Source organism: Schistocerca nitens, chromosome 3 (genome assembly GCF_023898315.1).
Source record: "Schistocerca nitens isolate TAMUIC-IGC-003100 chromosome 3, iqSchNite1.1, whole genome shotgun sequence".
NCBI lineage: Eukaryota > Metazoa > Arthropoda > Insecta > Orthoptera > Acrididae > Schistocerca > Schistocerca nitens.
Genome location: NC_064616.1, coordinates 212,807,935 through 212,831,322, shown reverse-complemented (window position 1 = coordinate 212,831,322; position 23,388 = coordinate 212,807,935). Strand labels below are relative to the sequence as shown.

General features: G+C 40.7%; 1 protein-coding gene across 1 annotated transcript in view; it reads right to left on the bottom strand.

The window, feature by feature from the left end:
* LOC126248166 (cyclic AMP-dependent transcription factor ATF-2) overlaps nucleotides 1-23,388 on the bottom strand; it is a 209,106-nt gene that overhangs the window by 138,374 nt on the left and 47,344 nt on the right. The window contains exons 4-6 of the mRNA XM_049948924.1: nucleotides 21,114-21,262; nucleotides 18,441-18,578; nucleotides 1,762-1,897 (exon numbers count right to left, since the gene is read on the bottom strand). Coding sequence (XP_049804881.1) covers nucleotides 1,762-1,897; nucleotides 18,441-18,578; nucleotides 21,114-21,262 — 423 coding nt within the window. The remainder of the gene's footprint in view (nucleotides 1-1,761; nucleotides 1,898-18,440; nucleotides 18,579-21,113; nucleotides 21,263-23,388) is intronic.

Genomic DNA, 23,388 nt, shown 5'->3' with positions numbered 1-23,388 from the left:
ATTTGTATTGCATTATTTGTAATGGAACTCTTTTATAAGCTGATGTCCTTATTGAATGGTCATGGAACTTCCCTTTGTGCCTTATAATATTTTCAGTAATACTTAAGTTATTATTTACGTACACTACAGGTAGAACAACCTGACTAGCATATGAACAAGAGAAGAAAGTACGTTTTAACAGAACTAATATATGAATTTAACACCTGCCCATTGCGTAAATTAACAGTGAGATTTATGAGGCGGACACAGCCAGCAACTGCTGCTGGAGCATGTTGCGATAGCGTATGCTACGTTGGAGCCCACATACCTTATGCACAAGTCACATCGTTTCACACCATTCAGCAGCACACTGAACTTGGCACGTTCAATGCTGATGTTCGACAACATGGTCCATCTGCTGACAGCTTTCCCCAGTGAGGGAATGATCCACAGTTACTCATGTACACATAATTTACAGGGAAAGAATATTTTATCTGATGTGGTATTATGAACAAACACAGCACACACGTTTGTGTTTATAAAAGCCCATTTGCTACCTTTGAGACAGCAGATCAGCAGAGACTTTCCATTAACATTTGGGCAGGCGTTGTCGGTGATCAGTTGATACGGTCATATTTCCTACCAGGTAGACTTACTAGTCAGGAGTACCTTTATTTCCTCCAACACAAGATAATCTACTATTTGGATGAAGCTCCTTATGGTGAAAGGATGTGTTTCTGGTACATGTACGATGGTGCACCAGCACACTTTCATGTAGCCCTATGGGATCATGTAGCACGAATCTCTAACAAGCGTATCATCAGTCATGGCTCGCCAATGACGTGGCCTCCTGGGTCCGCTGATGTCAACCTTTTAGATCTTTTCGTGTGGGAATATTTAAAAGTTTTGATGTAATTCCCACCCTGCTGATAGCATTGATGAACTCTGGGAAAGTATCATGGACGGTCGTCAACAGGGTAACACAACTCGGATTTTTGAACATATATAGGTATCAATGAGGAAATATGCCAAAGCCTGCCTTCACATGAATGGTGGGCATGCGGAACAGTTGTAACGGGTTTGTTAAGTGCTTATCTGTAGTCTGAGTCCTCAAGGGTGGGCTCAGTCATAATGTTTGTTCTATCGGGGAAGCCACTGGTTTCCAGTCCTATATTTATAACGATTATTTGCTTGACTCATTGTGCTCAACTTCTACATCTACATCTACATTTATAATCCGCAAGCCACCCAACGGTGTGTGGCGGAGGGCACTTTACGTGCCACTGTCCTTACCTCCCTTTTCTGTTCCAGTCGCGTATGGTTCGCGGGAAGAACGACTGTCTGAAAGCATCCATGCGTGCTCAAATCTCTCTAATTTTACATTCGTGATCTCCTCGGGAGGTATAAGTAGGGGGAAGCAATATATTCGATACCTCATCCAGAAACGCACCCTCTCGAAACCTGGCGAGCAAGCTACACCGCAATGCAGAGCGCCTCTCTTGCAGAGTATGCCACTTGAGTTTGCTAAACATCTCCGTAACGCTATCACGGTTACCAAATAACCCTGTGACGAAACGCGCTGCTCTTCTTTGGATCTTCTCTATCTCCTCTGTAAGTCACACACACACACACACACACACACACACACACACACACACTGAAGTTTGCCAAGTACATTAAATAAGTTGCAACATTGGACCACCATCCACCACAAAAAAACTGTGGAAAGACTATCACTACCTCATAAACATATTTATGATTGTCTTAGATAAATATTCATACGATCATAAGCTGTGATCCAGACAGCTGAGCGAACTGTTCAAGTGAAAGATGGACCAGCTTGTCATCTGAAGTTTTAAGCAGAACCTGTAGTCCTCCAGTCTCATTTTGCTGATTGAGTGAGTCATCTTCCAGCTGCCTGAAAGGGGAAAGCACAATTATACATCAGACAGATGTAAGTTTGTAAGTACAGTAATAAGTAGTTACATGTCATACGCCTTCCAGCCAAAAGTCTCAACATGTATGCCATTGCACCTCCCCCCCCCCCCCCACCCTTCTGAAAAAAAAACACACACACACAGACAAAGAGAGAGAGAGACAGAGAGAGAGAGAGAGAGAGAGAGAGAGAGAGAGAGAGTGTACACGCAAAAGCAAAAAAGGTGTTCATCTTTCATCAGTGAGTTACATACAAGTATGTTTTTGAGGAAGCAAATACACCCCATCTAGAAACCACTATTTTGAAGTAGTGTGATTGGATCACATGAAAAACAGCTTAAACATAACACACAAGCTTGCAACAAGACAGTGTTTAAAAAGTTTTGTTATGCAACTGCACTACAGATCCATTGTTACAAAATTATAATGCATCTAAGGCATCAGCCTTTTCCGTATTAGTTTTGGTTTGTTTTAGGGCACAAAAACAACTAGGGTCATACATGTCCATGTCAGAAATCTAGAACACAAAGACAAAGAGAAGAGTTACAAACGACTACACGTTAATATCAGTCGACAGACAAGAAGACAGCTAAAAACAGGGATGTAAACAAAGATCTCTAAAATATGCCATAGAGAAACGGAGGCCCTGAACTAAAGATTAAATATCCATCATCATATTGCTACGACGGATAGAAAGTAAAACACAGTCGACAACCCATGTGTAGTTCACTAAAACGACTGATAATTTAGACCGCAAACACAAATGAGAATGTACGTGGTAAAAAAAAAGGGGGGGGGGGCATTCTGCCAGGAAATGGCAGCCTGTTAAAAGTTGAGGATAGTGAGCACAAAGTGGTGGGGAGCACAACTTAACAAATGGCGATGGCCAAAAAGACAGTGCCCAATATGCGACCTAGCTAAAATGATCTCCTCGTGGCCAGAGGGCCGAGAGGAGTTTGTCCCAGCCAGTGGGACAGGCTTAATAACCCAGAGCTTGTTCCCATGGAGGGAAGACCAGTGGTGATGCCAAAGTGACACCAGCTGCTGACATACGGCAACACAGAGATCATTGGAGGCAATGTAAGAACTAGCGATCTGAGGTGCGAGGACTGCAGCCTTGGCAGCAGCTTCAATGGCATCGTTTCTGTCAGACTGTCGTGGCCAGGAAACCACATAAACATCAGAGTGGCTCCATCAAGAGTGAGCAAGTGAATGCTTTCCTGGACCTGTGGGACGGTGTACAGTCCACAGAGGCTCCGAAGGGCACTGAGACGGTCGGAGCAGATGACAATTGAAAAGCCTGTGCCAGATGTACTGTGTGGCCTGAAACAGGGTGAAGAGCTCTGCTGAAAATACTGAGCAGTGTTACTGAAGCCAATACCGAAAAATGTCTGTGCACATGATGAAGGTACACCCGTCACCACGGTCAGTCCGAGAGCCATCAGTGTACACAAAAGTTCCATGTGAAGGTCGTACAACCGAAGGTGATAGAAGGAGGCTGGAGTAGTGTCCTTAGGAAACAAATGAAGGCCAAGGTGGATACAGGCCACTGCATGAAGCCAAGGTGGCGAAGGGTTCACACCTATAGGGAAAGTGGCAGGTAGGAGAAGTTAAGCTGCCGGGACCAAGAGCTGAAAGCGAACTCCAGGAGGTAACAGAGAAGAGGGGATTGCTCCATACTGGCAATCAAAGGAGTCACCGAAGAAGGAGGTATAGGATGGGTGGCCATGCATGGCAGACAAAAGACATGCATATCTGCTGAGGAGAAAGTCACGGCGGTAGAACAGCAGTAGTTTGACAGCTTCTGCATACAGACCCTCAACCAGGATAGTGTAAAATGTGCCAGTGGCCAAACAGATGCCACAATGGTGGATAGTATTGAGAAGGCGTAAGACAGACAGACGTGGAGATGCATAAACGAAATACCCAAAGTCTAGTTTTGAACAGACAAGGGACCGGTACACACAGAGGAGGGTGATACTATCAGTGGGTTAATGGCAATAGCGAAGAGGACAAGGGTCAGGAAGGAATCCTGAGGCACACTGTTTTCCTGGATAAAGATGTCCAACAAGGCAGAACCAACTCGTACCTCGAAAACTTGATCTTTTAAAAATTCTGGAAGGAAACGGGGCAAACGCCCAGGGAAGCCCCACGTGCAGAGAGTACGGAGGATACCAGTCCTCTAGCAGGTGTCGTAGTCTTTCTCCAAATCGAAAAATGTGGCCACAGTCTGGGATTTTTGCAGAAAACCATTCACGACATGGGTTGACAAAATGACAATATGGTCAACTACTGAATGGTGCACTCAAAATCCACACTGTGCAGTGGTTAGTAATTGCAAGACTCTTAGCCACCATACTAGCCAGGAATGAATTATACATTCCATGACCTTGGAAACACAGCTGGTGAGAGAAATGGGGTGGTAGCTAGAAGAAAGGTGGTTGTCCTTATGGGCTAAGGTATGGGAATGACAGTGGCTTCACACCAGTGTCTGGGAAACTTACCCTCTGCCCAGATGCAGTTGTACGTATGAAGGAGAAAGTACTTGCCCACAAGAGAAAGGTGCTGCAACATCTGAATGTGAACATCGTCTGGCCCTGTGGTGGAGGATCAGAATGAACTGAGACCATGATTTAACTCCCTTATAGTAAAGGTGGCATTTTAGCACTCACTATTCTGATAAGAGAAGGGTATCACTCGAGACTCCTCCACTGATTTCTGATGGAAGAAGGCAGAGTGATAGTGGGAGGAGCTCTAAATCTCCACAAAATGGTGGACCAAGGTGTTGGAGAGAGCAATAGGATCCACTATGACATAATATGCTACTATCAGGCCAGAAATTGGGGAATGGATCTTGGTCCCAGAGAGCCGTCGGAGGTTGGGAGGGAGTGGTACTCTTAAAAGAGCTAGTAAATTAAATCCACCTGGCTTTTTTGCTATCCCAAAGAACACAACAACACTGTGCACCCAAATGTTTATACTGAATGCCATTTGCCATCATAACATGGTGGTTAAATATGTGGAGAGCATGTCGCCACACGAGAATTGCATTGCAGCACGTGTCCATCCACCAAGGGTACAGGACATGGTGTGGTAAAGAGGAAGTATGAGGAATGGAACTTCTGTGTCAGTAAGGATAACATTTTTAAGACATTCTACCTGGCCATCAAAACTGTGGAAATGATGTTCATTGAAGGGTACCAGGGAGGAATAAAGCCACCTCCAGTTGGCCTCGGAAAGCTGCCATTTGGGCATGCATGTAGGTGGGGTAGGAGTTAGCAAATGGATAGAACATGGGAAATAGTCACTCAAGTATGTGTCAGAGAGAACGGACCACTCGAGATAATAAGCAAGCTGAGCAGTGCAGAAGGATAGGTTCAAATGGGAATAGGTGTGCACTGAGTCTGAAACGAACATGGGTGCTCCTGTGTTAAGGCAATGAGGTTAAGTTGATTGAGAAGGTCAGCTAAGAGGGCACCTCTCAGACAAGTTCTGGAAGAACCACAAAGGGGATGGTGCACATTGAATTCACCAAGGAGCAGAAAGGGATGAAGTAGATGCCCACTAAACTGGAGGAAATCTGCCCTGGTGACATCGAATGATGGATTAATCGGTACAAAGGGAAAAGGTAAAGCGAGGAAGGAAAATGTTGACTGCAACAGCTTGGAGCCGGGTAATCAGGGAGATGAGTTGACTACGAATGTCATCCTTGGTGAGCAACCTGACTCCCCCATTAGATGGAATGCCATCCTCAGGGGAAAGGTCACGGCAGACCGGGAAAAATGCGAGCGCTCAGAGCAGTTGGGAGGATGCAATTTTGTTTGCTGAAGGTAGAGAACAAGTGGACATTATGATTCTAAGAGCAGCCATAAGTCCTCTTTGTTTTGTTGGGTCGATGGCTGTGAATGTTTCATTGGTGGAGAGTCATAATGAGGAAAGAAGTGGAGGGGAAAAAATGAATGGGTGTCACCTCGGTGGCTGCTAAATGTCAGCCTTCAAAGACTCACTGCCACAAGGCACAGAAGCTGGAGGATCCTGCTCCATGAGGTCTACAGAGGCGTCCGCATTCTCCCTCTGTCGGTCTATGGAGTCCAGGGCAGAAAAATGGTTGGTGGTGCGCATCGGCAACATGGATGTTGGCCGGGTATGTGTATCACGTGGCGACACTGTCGAAGAAGATCTCTGAGCTGGTGAAGGAGAAGACCGTTTGCCTTTGTTTGACTTCTAGGAGCATTTCCAGCTGGCAGACGAAGACTTGTGTGTTGGCTGGAGGGATGTAGGAAGTCTTTGTGGGAGTATCCCTTCTGCCCTTTCCACCCTGCTGGTTGCATAGCAGGTGACTTGGCACCATGCGATGACAGTTTGGTGGCTTGTTGCACAGCTGGAGGAGGAGACAGGGATGCTACCATGACACTGAGCAATTTTACAACCGCGGTACTGAATTTGAGATCGCATGTCTACATGGCCATGGGTTTGCGACTAGCCAATAACTTGCAAGCAACCGTGTAAGGCACTTTTTCCTTTACCTGGATTTCCTGGACAACTTGTTTGTCAAGATATACGGGAAAATCTCAAGAGGAGGCAGCATGGTCACCACTGCACTTGAAACAGCATGGAGGAGGAGGCGGACAATCGCCCTCATGAGCATCCCTACCACAGATTACACATTTGGCCACATTCCAACAGAACATTTGGGTGTGGTAAAAACAATGACACTGGTAGCAGCGCATCAGGTTCAGAATGTACGGTCAGACTGTGACAACTTCTTAACCTGCTTTGATCTGGGACAGGAGCACCACTCTAGCAAAAGTGAGAAAAAGAGTGTGTGTGGGCACCAAGAATGCAGCTACCTTTTTCATCACCCAATAGAGTGCAGTGACACCCTGATCAGAGAGGTACATTTGGATTCCTGCCTTGGCCAGACCACCAAGCAGCCAAGTGTAAATAACACCACAGGAAGAATTCAGAGTTCTATGGGCCTCAACACAAACAGGATAGCTGTGGAGGAGCGAAGCAGCAAGCAGTTGTTGTGCCTGAGAATCAGAAGCAGTCTCCAAAAGCAAAGTGCCATTGTGTAAACGAGAGCAGGATTTCACAGGGCTTACAATTGCATCAACACCTTTCTGAATAGGAAACGGATTTACCGTTGCAAAGGACTGGCCGTCTTCAGTACATAAAATCCGTTTATGTTTGGTAGAAGTTGACTGTGAAGACAATGATTGGCTCATTGGGAGAAAATCCCCCATGATTGCCAGTGTCTCCGATGGCGTGCTCCTTCCAACTGGGAGGCCCCTTGGAGGGGGGAGAGGCCCTCACTCACTTTAGGTGATTGTTCACACATCAGAGGTCACCCCTGACAGAGGAACCAATTGACAATTTGGGAAGGTAGCAGCTCAGGCAATCACCCCTCCCTGTGCCTGGCCTGTACCATGGGGTACGTACGAAACACACCTGTCGATCCAGGGCTGGGAATTATGTGTTACCCAGTCACTTGTTCCCCCCCATGAACCATGGACCTTGCCGTTGGTGGGGAGGCTTGCGTGCCTCAGCGATACAGATAGCCGTACCGTAGGTACAACCACAACGGAGGGGTATCTGTTGAGAGGCCAGACAAACGTGTGGTTCCTGAAGAGGGGCAGCAGCCTTTCCAGTAGTTGCAAGGGCAACAGTCTGGATGATTGACTGATCTGGCCTTGTAACAATAACCAAACCGGCCTTGCTGTGCTGGTACTGCGAACGGCTGAAAGCAAGGGGAAACTACGGCCGTAATTTTTCCCGAGGGCATGCAGCTTTACTGTATGATTAAATGATGATGGCGTCCTCTTGGGTAAAATATTCCGGAGGTAAAATAGTCCCCCATTCGGATCTCCGGGCGGGGACTACTCAAGAGGATGTCGTTATCAGGAGAAAGAAAACTGGCGTTCTACGGATCGGAGCGTGGACTGTCAGATCCCTTAATCGGGATATAGTGGGAATTAGTGAAGTTCGGTGGCAGGAGGAACAAGACTTCTGGTCAGGTGACCACAGGGTTATAAACACAAAGTCAAATAGGGGTAATGCAGGAGTAGGTTTAATAATGAATAGGAAAATAGGAACGCGGGTAAGCTACTACAAACAGCTTAGTGAACGCATTTTTGTGGCCAAGATAGATACGAAGCCCACACCTACTACAGTAGTACAAGTTTATATGCCAACTAGCTCTGCAGATGACGAAGAAATTGAAGAAATGTATGATGAAATAAAAGAAATTATTCAGATAGTGAAGGGAGACGAAAATTTAATAGTCATGGGTGACTGGAATTCGAGTGTAGGAAAAGGGAGAGAAGGAAACGTAGTAGGTGAATATGGATTGGGGCTAAGAAATGAAAGAGGAAGCCGCCTGGTAGAATTTTGCACAGAGCACAACTTAATCATAGCTAACACTTGGTTTAAGAATCATGATAGAAGGTTGTATACATGGAAGAACCCTGGAGATACTAAAAGGTATCAGATAGATTATATAATGGTAAGACAGAGATTTAGGAACCAGGTTTTGAATTGTAAGACATTTCCAGGGGCAGATGTGGACTCTGACCACAATCTATTGGTTATGACCTGTAGATTAAAACTGAAGAAACTGCAAAAAGGTGGGAATTTAAGGAGATGGGACCTGGATAAACTGAAAGAACCAAAGGTTGTACAGAGTTTCAGGGAGAGCATAAGGGAACAATTGACAGGAATGGGGGAACGAAATACAGTAGAAGAAGAATGGGTAGCTCTGAGGGATGAAGTAGTGAAGGCAGCAGAGGATCAAGTAGGTAAAAAGACGAGGGCTAGTAGAAATCCTTGGGTAACAGAAGAAATATTGAATTTAATTGATGAAAGGAGAAAATATAAAAATGCAGTAAATGAAACAGGCTAAAAGGAATACAAACGTCTCAAAAATGAGAGCGACAGGAAGTGCAAAATGGCTAAGCAGGGATGGCTAGAGGACAAATGTAAGGATGTAGAGGCTTATCTCACTAGGGGTAAGATAGATACTGCATACAGGAAAATTAAAGAGACCTTTGGAGAGAAGAGAACCACTTGTATGAATATCAAGAGCTCAGATGGCAACCCAGTTCTAAGCAAAGAAGGGAAGGCAGAAAGGTGGAAGGAGTATATAGAGGGTCTATACAAGGGCGATGTACTTGAGGACAATATTATGGAAATGGAAGAGGATGTAGATGAAGATGAAATGGGAGATACGATACTGCGTGAAGAGTTTGACAGAGCACTGAAAGACCTGAGTCGAAACAAGGCCCCCGGAGTAGACAACATTCCATTGGAACTACTGACGGCCTTGGGAGAGCCAGTCCTGACAAAACTCTACCATCTGGTGAGCAAGATGTATGAAACAGGTGAAATACCCTCAGACTTCAAGAAGAATATAATAATTCCAATCCCAAAGAAAGCAGGTGTTGACAGATGTGAGAATTACCGAACAATCAGTTTAATAAGTCACAGCTGCAAAATACTAACGCGAATTCTTTACAGACGAATGGAAAAACTAGTAGAAGCCGACCTCGGGGAAGATCAGTTTGGATTCCGTAGAAATACTGGAACACGTGAGGCAATACTGACCTTACGACTTATCTTAGAAGAAAGATTTCTAGCATTTGTAGACTTAGAGAAAGCTTTTGACAATGTTCACTGGAATACTCTCTTTTAAATTCTAAAGGTGGCAGGGGTAAAATACAGGGAGCGAAAGGCTATTTACAATTTGTACAGAAACCAGATGGCAGTTATAAGAGTTGAGGGACATGAAAGGGAAGCAGTGTTTGGGAAGGGAGTAAGACAGGGTTGTAGCCTCTCCCCGATGTTATTCAATCTGTATATTGAGCAAGCAGTAAAGGAAACAAAAGAAAAATTCGGAGTAGGTATTAAAATCCATGGAGAAGAAATAAAAACCTTGAGGTTTGCCGATGACATTGTAATTCTGTCAGAGACAGCAAAGGACTTGGAAGAGCAGTTGAACGGAATGGACAGTGTCTTGAAAGGATGATATAAGATGAACATCAACAAAAGCAAAACGAGGATAATATAATGTAGTCGAATTAAGTCGGGTGATGCTGAGGGAATTAGATTAGGAAATGAGACACTTAAAGTAGTAAAGGAGTTTTGCTATTTGGGGAGCAAAGTAAATGATGATGGTCGAAGTAGAGAGGATATAAAATGTAGACTGGCAATGGCAAGGAAATCGTTTCTGAAGAAGAGAAATTTGTTAACCTCGAGTATAGATTTAAGTGTCAGGAAGTCGTTTCTGAAAGTATTTGTATGGAGTGTAGCCATGTATGGAAGTGAAACATGGACGGTAAATAGTTTGGACAAGAAGAGAATAGAAGCTTTCGAAATGTGGTGCTACAGAAGAATGCTGAAGATTAGATGGGTAGATCACATAACTAATGAGGAGGTACTGAATAGGATTGGGGAGAAGAGCAGTTTGTGGCACAACTTGACCAGAAGAAGGGATCGGTTGGTAGGACATGTTCTGAGGCATCAAGGGATCACCAATTTAGTATTGGAGGGCAGCGTGGAGGGTAAAAATCGTAGGGGGAGACCAAGAGATGAATACACTAAGCAGATTCAGAAGGATGTAGGTTGCAGTAGGTACTGGGAGATGAAGAAGCTTGCACAGGATAGAGTAGCATGGAGAGCTGCATCAAACCAGTCTCAGGACTGAAGACCACAACAACAACAGTCACTTGTTATGCATCAGACATGTGGGTTGGTCTTCAGGAGTGCACAGGGAGGGGGAAAAAAAAGGAACCTCAAACTCCAAAGCAGAGGAAGGATAAGAGAAGATGAACGAAGAAAGAAAAAAAAAGGAATGAAAAACAGTGATGATACTGTTGTGATGTCAACTACTGAAAATGTGGAACACATACCCAAAAACACCCCAGATATGTTCCCCAAGGGAGGTGAAAAGGAATAGCAAGAGGACAGACACGTAGCATGGAAGGGAAAAGATGCTGCAAAGGCTGGGGCGTCATGGTAGCCAAGCATGAACCCACCAAGGAGCAGCGAGGCCCCTGGGGGTGGGGGGGGGGGGGGCTTTTCAGTATTTGCAGGGGCAACAGTCACGATGATTGATTGATATAGTCTTGTAGCATTAGCCAACACAGTGTGTGGGAGGCTGAAAGCAAGTGGAAACTAGAGCTGTTATTTTTTTCCCCCCCAAGGGCATGCAGCTCCTCTGTACGCTTAATGATGATGGCATCATACTTGATGACATATTCTGAAGGTAAAATAGTCCCCTATTTGGACCTCCAGGAGGGGATTACTATGGAGGACGTCATCATCAGGAAACAAAACTGGCATTCTATGAGTCACAGAATGGACTGTTAGATTTCTCAAATGGGTAGGTGCATTAAAAAACTTTAAAAGGGAAATAGATAAGTTGATGATAGATACAGTGGGAATTACTGAAGTGTAATATGTAAGATCCACCTCAACTTTTCTAAGGTACAATATGGAAACAAAAAACAAAAAAATTGGATAGATCTTATTAAAAAAATAATTTGGACTGTGGAGTTGAGTATGCAATGTGTAATCTTTTCAATGTTAATTTTAATCTTTTTAATGTTAATTACCATCAATGAGGTCTGCTTAATTCAGTAAATTACTGTAATGGTAGCAACAGATCATTTGCATGTGCTTCTCTCTAATGGCGGAATCAAAATCTCTTTTCACATTGAATGAATAATCATCATCCTCCTCTACAGAAAGAAAAACACAAGGAGGTACTCAAGAAATGTACAGTTTACTCTGACCTGTGAATTTATATTATCTCAGAGAGACTTACTCATGGAGTTACTACTCTCACATTACTACATAATTACTACCCATGACTGAATGCACAAAGCATATGAAGTGCTACAGGCAGCTGGAAGATCAGGACTCCTGGTCAAGTCAGCAGAGGATTATTGATACAAAATCATACAGCAGTAATGCAACAGTAGACCTAATAATGAATAAAAAATTAGGATCTGGGTAAGTTACAATGAACAATATAGTGAACACATTATCATAGAAAAGATAAGACACAAGGTCAACTACCACCATACTAGTACAGGTTTCAGTTCTGCAGATGATTATGAATTCAAAGAATGTATGATGAGGTAATGGAAATTATTCAGGTAGTTAGGGGAGATGAAAACATAATTGTCATGGAGGACTGGAATTCAATAGAGGTAAAAGAAAGACAGTGGAAAGTAATAGGGGAACATGGACTGGGGAAAATGAATTAAAGAAGAAGCCACCTGGTAAAATTTTGCACAGAGCATAATTTAATTATCGTTAACACTTGGTTTAAGTACCATGTAAGAAGGTCGTATACAATGAATGGAACTGGGGACACTGGAAGGTCTTAGTCCAATTGTGTACTAATAAGACAGAGATTTTGAAAGTTAATTTTCAGCTGTAAGTCATTTCCAGCAAAAGATGAGGACTCTGAATAAGTTGAAAGAACCAAAGGTTGTTAAGAATTTCAGAAGGGGTTTTAGGTGACAATGGACAGAGATACGGTAAAGTAATATAACAGAGGATGAACAGATAGTTTTGAGAGATGAAACAGTAAAGGCAGGAGAGGCTCACATATGTAAGAAGACAAGGCCTCATTTAAATCCTTGAATAACAAAGGAAGTATTGAATTTGACTGATGACAGAAGAAAATATACAAATGAAGCAGGCGAAAGACAATAGAGGTGCCTAAAAAGTTAGGCTGACACAAAATGCAAAATGAGTAAACAGGAATGGCTAGAGGACATAGGAAGGGTGTAGGAATATGGATGACTAAGGGAAAGACAGATGCTGCCCATAGGAAAATTACAAAGACCTTTGGAGAAAGAAGAAGCAGCTGTATGAATCTCATGAGGTCTGATAACAAGCTAATACTAGGCAAAGAAGGTAGAGAAGAAAGATGGAAGGAAGATATAGAGGTACAATATTATAGAAGAGATGAGAAAGAAGGTGAAAATTAGATGAGAGACATGACACAGAGAGAAGAATTTGACAGAGCTCTGAAAGAACTAAATGGAAACCAAGGAGTCGATGACACTCCCTCAGAATTATTGAGATCCTTGGAGGAGCCAGTAATGACAAAGCTATTCTGCCTGGTGTGCATGATAAACGAGATGGGGGAAATACCCCATGTTGTTCTATTTGCTCACTGAGGAAGCAGTAAAGGAAACCTAGGAGAAATTTGGGAAGAGGATTAACGTGCAGGGAACAGAAACAAAAATTTTGAAGTTTGCCAATGACACTGCAGTTCCATCAGAAACCACAAAAGACTTGGGAGAGTAGCTGAGCACAGTGGATAGTGTCTTGAAAATTGTTTATAAGATTAACACTAAAAATAAAATAAAATAAAGCAAGGGTAATGGAATCTAGAGTAATTAAATCAGAAAATTAGATTAGGAAATTAGACATTAAAAGCAGTACATGAGGTAATTGGACAGCAAAATAACTGATTAAGGCTGCAGTACAGAGAATATAAAATATAGACTGGCTGTAGCAATAAAAGCCCATCTGAAACAAAAGATTGTTAACATTGTTTACATATTTAAGTATTGGTGATTCATTTCTGAATGTATTTGTCTGGAGTGTAGCCTTGTAAACAAGTGAAACTTGGATAATAAGCAGTTCAGACAAGAAGAGAATAGAAGCTTTTGAAATGTGGTGCTGTAGAAGAATGCTGAAGATTAAATGGCTACATTAATAACTACGGGGTACTAAATCAAACTGAGGAAAATAGAATTTTATGACACAATTTGACTAAAAGAAAAGATCAGTTGATAGTACACCTCCTGAGGCATCAAGGAATGGTCAGTTTGTTGATGGAGGGAAGCATAAGTGGAAAAAGGGGGGGGGGGAGAGAGAGACAAGGGGAAGGAATTGTAGAATGACAGAAATGAGTGGTTTCCTACTGGCTGGTTTATGTGCTGCACAGAAAAAAATAGAGAAGCCCTTGCACACCATTACAATAAATGAAGAGCAGAAAAGAATATGTTCGAAGTAAACTGCTCATCCACTCCATCGCACTCGCTGATTTTGACAAAGTGTCACTGTGTAAGGACAATGTTGTAGGTCAAAAATCAGTGGTACAATAATATCTCATGGCAAACTGTTCCTCAGAAATACAGACAGATTTGTTTCTCTGTGTAATATTAGGCCCCATTACTGGTGTTGATTAATGTGTTTACCTAGATTATTTTCCACATCAAACAACAAGACTAACAATTATCATAAATAATTAAAATTTTCCTTGGTTGCCACTGTAAAATTGCAACATTCCTCTTACGTATGCAATTTGAATTCAGTTACATGCATATATTTTCTGAATACAAACAACAATAAAAACTATTTCAAACAAATCTTAACTACTGTTCATAAAGTTGGAGATACTGATATGTGAATATTTTCCCTGGAAATAATAGAATAACAAGCTGTGAAGAAACAGCTAACACTCTGAAACTGGTGACATAAAACACTGTATCAGGCATACTGACTGAATCTGAGATGGTGGTACTGTTAATTAATGGAAACAATTAATTAAATTGTCAACAAAGCCCATGAGGCCTAAAGCACAAGAAAATAGCCAATACAGTTAAAAGAAGAGGATGTACAGGAATAATGTTGCTCAGATGACAAAGACAGGGAGTAAGTATAATTTGAATGCAATCTGCATAACATTGTAGATGTGGTATTCAGTCTGTACTCTGATTTGATGCAGCTCTCCATATTAGTCTGTCCTGTCCCAGTCTCTTCATCACTGCTTAGCTATTGTAGCCTACATCCATTTGAACTTGCTTACTATAGTCAAGTCTTGGCCTCTCTATACACTTTTGGTGCCCCACACTTCCTTCCAGTACCAAATTAGCTACTCATTGATGCCTCAGGATGGGCCCTATCAATCTATCACCCTTCTTATGGGTCCTATCAATCTATCACCCTTCTTGTACTTAAAGATCTTCTCTCCCCAACTCACTTCTGTGCCTTTTCATTTGCTATTCTACCTACTCACTTCATGGTTAACAATCTTCCATAATACCACAATTCAAAAGCTTCTATTCTTTTCTTGTCTGTACTGTTTATCCTCAATGTGTCACTTCCTCATGAGACTACATTTCAAATACTTTCAGATTATTTTTAAAAGGCATATTTGTGCCATCAGATGTACAATTGTATGTTTATAGATACTAAGCATACAATTGTACAGCTGATGGCACAAATATCCTTTTTCAAATTATCTAACAGCTGAAGGCAGTCACCTAACAAAAGCTTTACTTTCAGATGTTGCTGTTGTTGTTGTGGTCTTCAGTCCTGAGACTGGTTTGATGCAGCTCTCCATGCTACTCTATCCTGTGCAAGCTTCTTCATCTCCCAGTACCTACTGAAGCCTACATCCTTCTGAATCTGTTTAGTGTATTCATCTCTTGGTCTCCCTCTATGATTTTTACCCTCCACGCTGCCCTCCAATACTAAATTGGTGATCCCTTGATGCCTCAGAACATGTCCTACCAACCAATCCCTTCTTCTGGTCAAGTTGTGCCACAAACTTCTCTTCTTCCCAACCCTATCAATACTTCCTCATTAGTTACGTGATCTACCCATCTAATCTTCAGCATTCTTCTGTAGCACCGCATTTCGAAAGCTTCTATTCTCATCTTGTCCAAATTATTTATCATCCATGTTTCACTTCCATACATGGCTACACTCCATACAAATACTTTCAGAAATGACTTCCTGACACTTACATCTATACTCGATGTTAACAAATTTCTCTTCTTCAGAAACGCTTTCCTTGCCATTGCCAGTCTACATTTTATATCCTCTCTACTTCGACCATCATCATTTACTTTGCTCCCCAAATAGCAAAACTCCTTTACTACTTTAAGTGTCTCATTTCCTAATCTAATTCCCTCAGCATCACCCGACTTAATTCGACTACATTATATTATCCTCGTTTTGCTTTTGTTGATGTTCATCTTATATCATCCTTTCAAGACACTGTCCATTCCGTTCAACTGCTCTTCCAAGTCCTTTGCTGTCTCTGACAGAATTACAATGTCATCGGCAAACCTCAAGGTTTTTATTTCTTCTCCATGGATTTTAATACCTACTCCGAATTTTTCTTTTGTTTCCTTTACTGCTTGCTCAATATACAGATTGAACAACATCGGGGAGAGGCTACAACCCTGTCTTACTCCCTTCCCAACAACTGCTTCCCTTTCGTGTCCCTCGACTCTTATAACTGCCATCTGGTTTCTGTACAAATTGTAAATAGCCTTTCGCTCCCTGTATTTTACCCCTGCCACCTTTAGAATTTGAACTTTCAGATAAGACTTCCAAAAACTCAAATTTATATCTAATGTCAACATATTTATCTTCTTGAGAAATACTTTCTCTGCTACTGCCAGTCTGTATTTTGTATCCTCTTGACTTCTGTCAGTATTGGCTACTTTTCTTCCCAAATAATAAATCTTTGTACTTTTTAATGTTTTATTTCCTATCCTAATTCCCTCAGCATCACCTGTTACTCACCTTGTGACTCCTTTCCACGATACCATCAATTCCAGTCAACTTATCTAAGTTATTATCCACCTTCGCCAGAATCACACTGTCATCCACAAGATATTAATAACTCTATGTGAATGTCATCTACTCCAGGTGCTTATTTTCGATTTAGATCTTTCAGTGCTCTGTCAAACTGTAATCACAGTATCACGTTTTGAATCTCATCTTTGTCTACTTCCTGTTCCCTTTCCATAAAACTTCTTCAAGTTTGTTGCCTTTCTATAGTAGTCCTACATATTCCTTCACTTCTTTGCTTAGTAGTGGCTTCCCATCAAAGCCTTTGATGTTCATACAGCCACTTCTGTTTTATCCAAAGGTTTCTTCAATCTTCCTATACACAGCACCAACCTTTCCTAAAGTCACGAATGCTTTTACAGCCATGTATTTCACCTCTAGCCAATCCTGATTTCCCACATTGTACCTTCTGCAAATCTCATATTTTAGACTTCTGTATTCCTTTTGCATACTTCATTTGCTGCATTTTTTATTTCAACATGTTCCATTAATTAAATATAATACTGCATGCATTAACAGTCCAACTTGGCCTTGTATTCTTACCTAATTGTTCCTCTGTTGCCTTCACTATTTCATCTCTCAAAGCTACATACCCAGCTGCAGTTGTATTTCTTTACCTATTTTTTTCCAGCTGTTGTCTAACATTCGTTTTGAAACACTCAGAAATATCTGATTATTTCAACTTACCCAAGTCTTATCTCCCTAATTTCCTACCTTTCTGCAATTTCTTCAGCTTTAATCAGCATTTTCTAATGAATAAATTATTGAACAATTACACATCTGCTTCTGTAAATGCTTTGCAGAAATCAGGTTTATCACAACTATACAATCTATCTGTAAACTACCAGTGGCTCCAAGTCTCTTCTATATATTTTCATGATTCTTAAACCATGTTAGCGATGATTAAGTCATGCTCGGGCTGAAACACCACCAGGCACTTTCCATTTTCATTCCTTTCCTCCAGGCCATGTTCTCTTACTATTTTTCCCGTCTTTCTTTTCTTGATATCAAATTCAAGTCCTCCACACCAATCATAATTACATTTTTATCTCTCAGAGTACTGGATAATTTCTTGTATCTCACCATCTGCAGAACTAATATGCAATTACTTTTGTACAACTGATGGATCATCGAACTGTGTCTATTGTGGCAACAACAACGTGTTCACTATACTGTTCATAATATGTCACACTTATTCCCATCATCTTGTTCATTATTGGACCTGCTCCTGCCCTACCCTTATTTTACTTTGGGCTGATAACCCTGTATTCACCTCACCAGAAATCCAGTTCATCATGTCACCACACTTCACTAGCTCCCAGAATGTCTAACTTCAAACCTATCCATTTTCTTTTTAAAGTTCTGCAATCTACCTACACAATTAAAGGATCTAACAAGCTGTAGAGTGCAAGATTTTTTTTTTCTGATGACATTATCATTCTAAGTAGTCCCCACCCAGGGATTCAAATGGAAGACTATTTTACCTCTATCTAAAATCATACAGTAGAGGTGGAAGTCCTCCGGTAATATAGTAGCTGAAGTTTCCCCTTGTTTTCAACTGTAGCTGAAGTTTCCCCTTGCTTGCAACTTCTTGGAGTATCCACACAACAAGGTTAATGTTACAATGATAGATCACTCAGACATTCTGACCTTTGCCCTGACTGCTGAAAAGTCTGGCACAAATTTTCAGGAACCAAATGCTAGTCTGGCTTAACTGATGCCCTTCCGATGTCGTTGCACCTTTGGTATGGCTACCAGTATCATCTAGGCGCACAGTCACCTTACCATTGCTAGTGCCATTGTTTGTGGGGAAGTGCAATATATTTAAGCATTAAACCTAACCTAATAGCAATATAAAGAGTATGATATGGACAAGATTAACAGGTTACTGAACTATAGAGAGATTTTTGTCTTACATTAGATTTTCTCCTTGAAGTTGTTCAGGGTTTTCTTTTCCCAAACAGTCCGAAGCAACAGAATTATGTAGATTATCCTTTCCTTTGAATTCTTCCTCTGTTACAGAAGAATTCTTAATAAAATGGACCAAATCTTGCCTGGAAATAAAATTATGTCCATGTACTACAGAAACCACTAACATAAATATTTTAGATTTCTTTTGTCTAATATAGATACTTATGGCATCTATTGCACTGATCTAGTTTCAGTACAAAAGCAGGCAGGAAAGAAATATATACTTACCTGCACATTTAAACACATACAGTATTAAAAAAACTTGTATTTACAAATTTATCAGGATCTATGTTAGTGTTTAACAGATGAAATCAGTCCAAACATAGTAGGGCTACATAGTTTGAACACAGATGGTCAATATTTACATATACAGTCCAAATTATGTGACCTTTTTCTCCTCCCAGTTTCTTACAAAAATAGATTTTTGAATTTAACTTAGTGGTAAAATATGAACACTCAAGAATAATAATTAGTATGTTTACTTACAAATTTTATAAGCATGAGTGTCACAAAATCAGAGCCCATCAGTTGTTAACTACATCTCACAATTAATATGGTTATAAACGATATAGGAAAGTGGACCTTTTGTTTCCTTTCTAGTCAACATAAAATCTCAGTTTACAAACTCATCTTACTATAGCACTAACTTCAAAATATCAGCTAAAATGGAGTGTATTTCTACATCACGAATTCCTTTTCCTTCTGGCTCACAGATACAAATTTCCAAGTTTTAGCCTCAGATGTAGCACTTAAATGGTAGAGGGCTCTATGCCTGACAATACAGTTAGTTGTTTTCGTCAAGCACACACTATTTTTCTTTTAATTCTACTTCACTTTATTTTGTGTTAATCACACTATTCTTTATTTATCGATCACATTATCCTATAATGAAATGCTTAACAGATGGAGAGGATTGTTTCTTGTGTTTAGTGTGCACTTAAAATTTGTCTACTGAAAGCTCTTCCGCACAATAACCTTCCCTATATTTGCATGCAGATGCTGTCTTCTAGCATACTGCATCATTCTCTGGTCTTTCAAGTTGAGCTGTGCCACAGATACTTGCTTGCTAATAACATTCTCTCACCGTGCATTTAGTCACATTTCTATTGATACAGAATAATGAGTTCCTTTTTTTAACTGACATTTATAGCCAGAACACAAACAACAATAGTAAAGAGAGGCAGTCATATTGTCCAAATTTTCCAAATCTCAATACAATTACTAGAAATTTAAGGCTTGAAACTATCTCTCTGGACAGAGGGGTGTTGTAGGTAGATGAAAGAACTGTGGCAACTGGGCACTGCCTCTCAGTGACATTGGCAAAATAAGGATTGACTGTGGCAACAGACACAAACCGAAGGGGACACAGCATTGTTTAAGCCAGAGGGATACCATGAACCGATGGTAAACAGGAGAGGCAATCCCCTCTATGTAGTTCAAAGGAACTGGTGTTGGGAGGATTGGTTGTTGAGGTCACTGGTGCTGTGATGTGTCATATGTTCGGCATTCAGCTGGTGTCATTTGTGGAGGTAGCCAACTGCTTAACTTTATCATCCACTTAGAACACTACATATTCATTGCAGAGCAGTTGGTGTATGGTATAGCCACTTTTACAAAGTACCCTATCTTTCATTGGAATGAAATGCCTTTTACTAGACTGAAATTGGAAGCATAATGTCAGGGGCTGGGGGTAGCTGTATAACACAACAATTGTTCCTGGGTTGTCCACAGGATCTTAACCTGTGGGAGTAAACTGCATGGCATAATGTTGGACTACAGTGCTGCACAGATTGAGTATGCGGCAAAATATTATGTCGGCGGATAAGAAGAGGATTCTGGGTAAGAATCTTTTATCTCAGGTCATAAGGCAGTCAAAGCACCATTGAAGGAAGTCATATTGGACAGAAATTGCCATTCCCATATGTGACAGAAATTACCATTCCCATATGTACAAAATGCATCAATAACATAACTTGTATCTGTAACTGTCATCATAATGATGCACTGAAATAAAAAGGTACACAAAAGTGGCATTAGTTTATAGACATTCTGTTTTCACTGTTCAGAAACAAAGAATGAGATTGAAAATTAAAATGCACAGATACTGTTCAACAAAAGGAAGGAGGGATGGAAGAATAAACTTTTAATGTTCCACTGACAAGGAATTCAGTAGTCAGAGCCTGAGTTCAGATTGGGTACACATTGGGAAGAAAATTGGCAGGTTGTTTTCAAAGGAATTGTCCCACCATTTATTTGCATTAAGTGATTTAGTGAAATTGGGAAAACCTAATTTTGGATGGCTGGACAGCAGTTTGCACTCAAGTCATCTCAAATGTGAGTTCAGTGTCTTTATCACTGTGAACATCACTCAGGATTAACTTATAGTAAGTGACTCATTAATTATCTGTAAATCAATATGGAGTAAAATTCACAGTAGCTCAAATTATTTTGCTCAATTGTAGCTTATAGAAAAATAGGTCTAATTACGCTAACCTAGGCCTAACAGCAGATAGTTTAAAACCATGATCACAAAGAAACCTTAAAAATAAACATTTAAAACAAAAAATATGTATGAAACCAATATACATTTTTTGAAATGAATGAATAGTTGCAATTACCTGACAGGAGACCTCTTGCTACTTTCACTTGCAAGAGATTCTGTGGACAAAAGAGATGGAATAGATTCAGAATCTTCAATAATGTTAGGGAACACATGTGGCGTGTGCAAAGTGTCATCTCCACCTGCAGTCACACTAAGGGGGTCCACCTGGAAATAATACATTGAACACCTGAATAAATATTATTTGTTTTCACTTAACATGGACACAAATTTACTACCTTAATAACATAGGATTCTGCAGCACATTGAATAGACCAGAATTGCAGTAGTCATTTAGCAGCCTTGCACGCAACAGGATTCCGAGTCAGAGTCATGTTAAGTCAGCCCGTTCTTCACATTTTCAGCTATCAGTGATCAAAAGTACTTTATTTGAGAACAATTTCATTTGTAGTCAACAACTGAAATATGATATTGTGTGATCACTGCCTGTTAATAAAACCGTTCTCAAAAAATTTTAAATGTTTTTTCAGCTTAAATATGTGTGAGGTATGTGTAAGCCACTAGGTCATGGAAACTATCATTTTTGTGAAACAAATAAATAAGCTGCAACTATTAAACATGTGAGAATATGGCCAAAGTCCAAAACTACACCAACTTTAACATTTCTACTCACCACCACTGAAGGTACCATAACAAACAGACTATGCTGTGAAACAGACTACGCTGTGAAACTTTCAAGCACATTAAATCTCCATGCCAAATCTTACCTTTTGCAGCCAATGCTCTTACTATATGAGCTATCTCCCTACACCTCTCATAGTTTCACTTTTTCCAATAATCAAAAAACCAGTTATGTTTATTAACCACAGTAACTTATTTCAAATCAGACTTACAAACATTTCCCAGGTAAGTTTAATAACGGCCACTCAGTATTTTCACAAAAGTGCACACAGTGCAGTGGCATGAAAAATTTGCTCTGGGAAAAAGTTTATTAACTTAATACTGACTCCCCCCCATAAACAATGTACCTTGCTGCTGTGGGGTGGCTTATGGGTCTTGATGATACAGTTAGCTGAATTGTAGGTGCAGCCATATCGAAGGGACATCTATTGAGAAGCATACAGTTCGTGAATATGGGCACTGCCTTTTCAATAGTTGTGGAGGCAACAGTCTGCATGATTATACAGTTTGGCATTATTATATTAGTGAAAATGTCCTTGCTATGTAGGTATTGCTAATGACTAAAAACAAGTGGTATGTTGGTATTGCTAATGATTAAAAGCAAGTGGAAACTATAACATCTATGTTTCCCAAGTACATGTGGCTCTCTGTATGGTTTAATGGTGATGGCATCCTCTTAGATAAAATATTCCAGCAGTAAAATACCCCCCCCCCCCACCCCACCCCATTCAAATCTCCAGGTAGGGATTTTTCAGGAGAGTGCTGTCATCAAGAAAAACAAAATGACTTTCTCCCAAATGAAGCATATAATGTTAGATCACTTATTTGGGTACATACGTAAGAGAATTTAAAACAAGGAATTGAGAGTTTGAAGTTATATATAGTTGGGTTATAAACACAGAATATAATAGGACTTATGCACAAGTAGATCAAATAATGAACAAGAAAACAGGAATGCATGAGACCTGTTGCAGACAGCATAGTGAATGCATTATCATAGCCAACACCCACCACAGTAGTACAAGTTTACATGCCAACTAGCTCCACAAATGATGAGACTGAAGTAATGTATGATGAGATAAAAGAAATTATTCAAATTTTTAAGGAAGATGAAACCTAAATTGTGGTGGTGAACTGGAATTTGGTACTAGAAGCAAAACAAGGAAAAATAGTTGAAGAACATGGACTGGGTGAAACGTAAGAAAGAGCAATCTGTCTGCTAAAATCTGCAAAGAACACAATTTAATTATTACTGGTACCTGGTCTAAGAGTCAGGAAAGAAGGTGGTACATATGGAAGAGAGCTGGAGACATTAAAAGGTTTCATACAACTTATGTTACGGTAAAATAGAGATTTCAAACACAAATTTTAAACTGTGAGACATTTCCAGAGCCAGATGGGACCTCAGACCGTAATTTATTGGTTACAAACTGCAGATTACAACTGAAGGAATTGGAGAACGTAGGAGGTTAAGGAGATGAGACCTGTATAACTTAAGAGGACCACTGGTGACAAGAGTTTCAAAGGGAGCATTAGGCAACAACTGACTGAAAGAGGGGGCTGGAGAACAATGAAAGATGAATGGATAACTCTGAGAGATGAAATAGGGAAGGGAACAGATGATAAAAGGAGCAAAATGAGAAAGTCCAGGA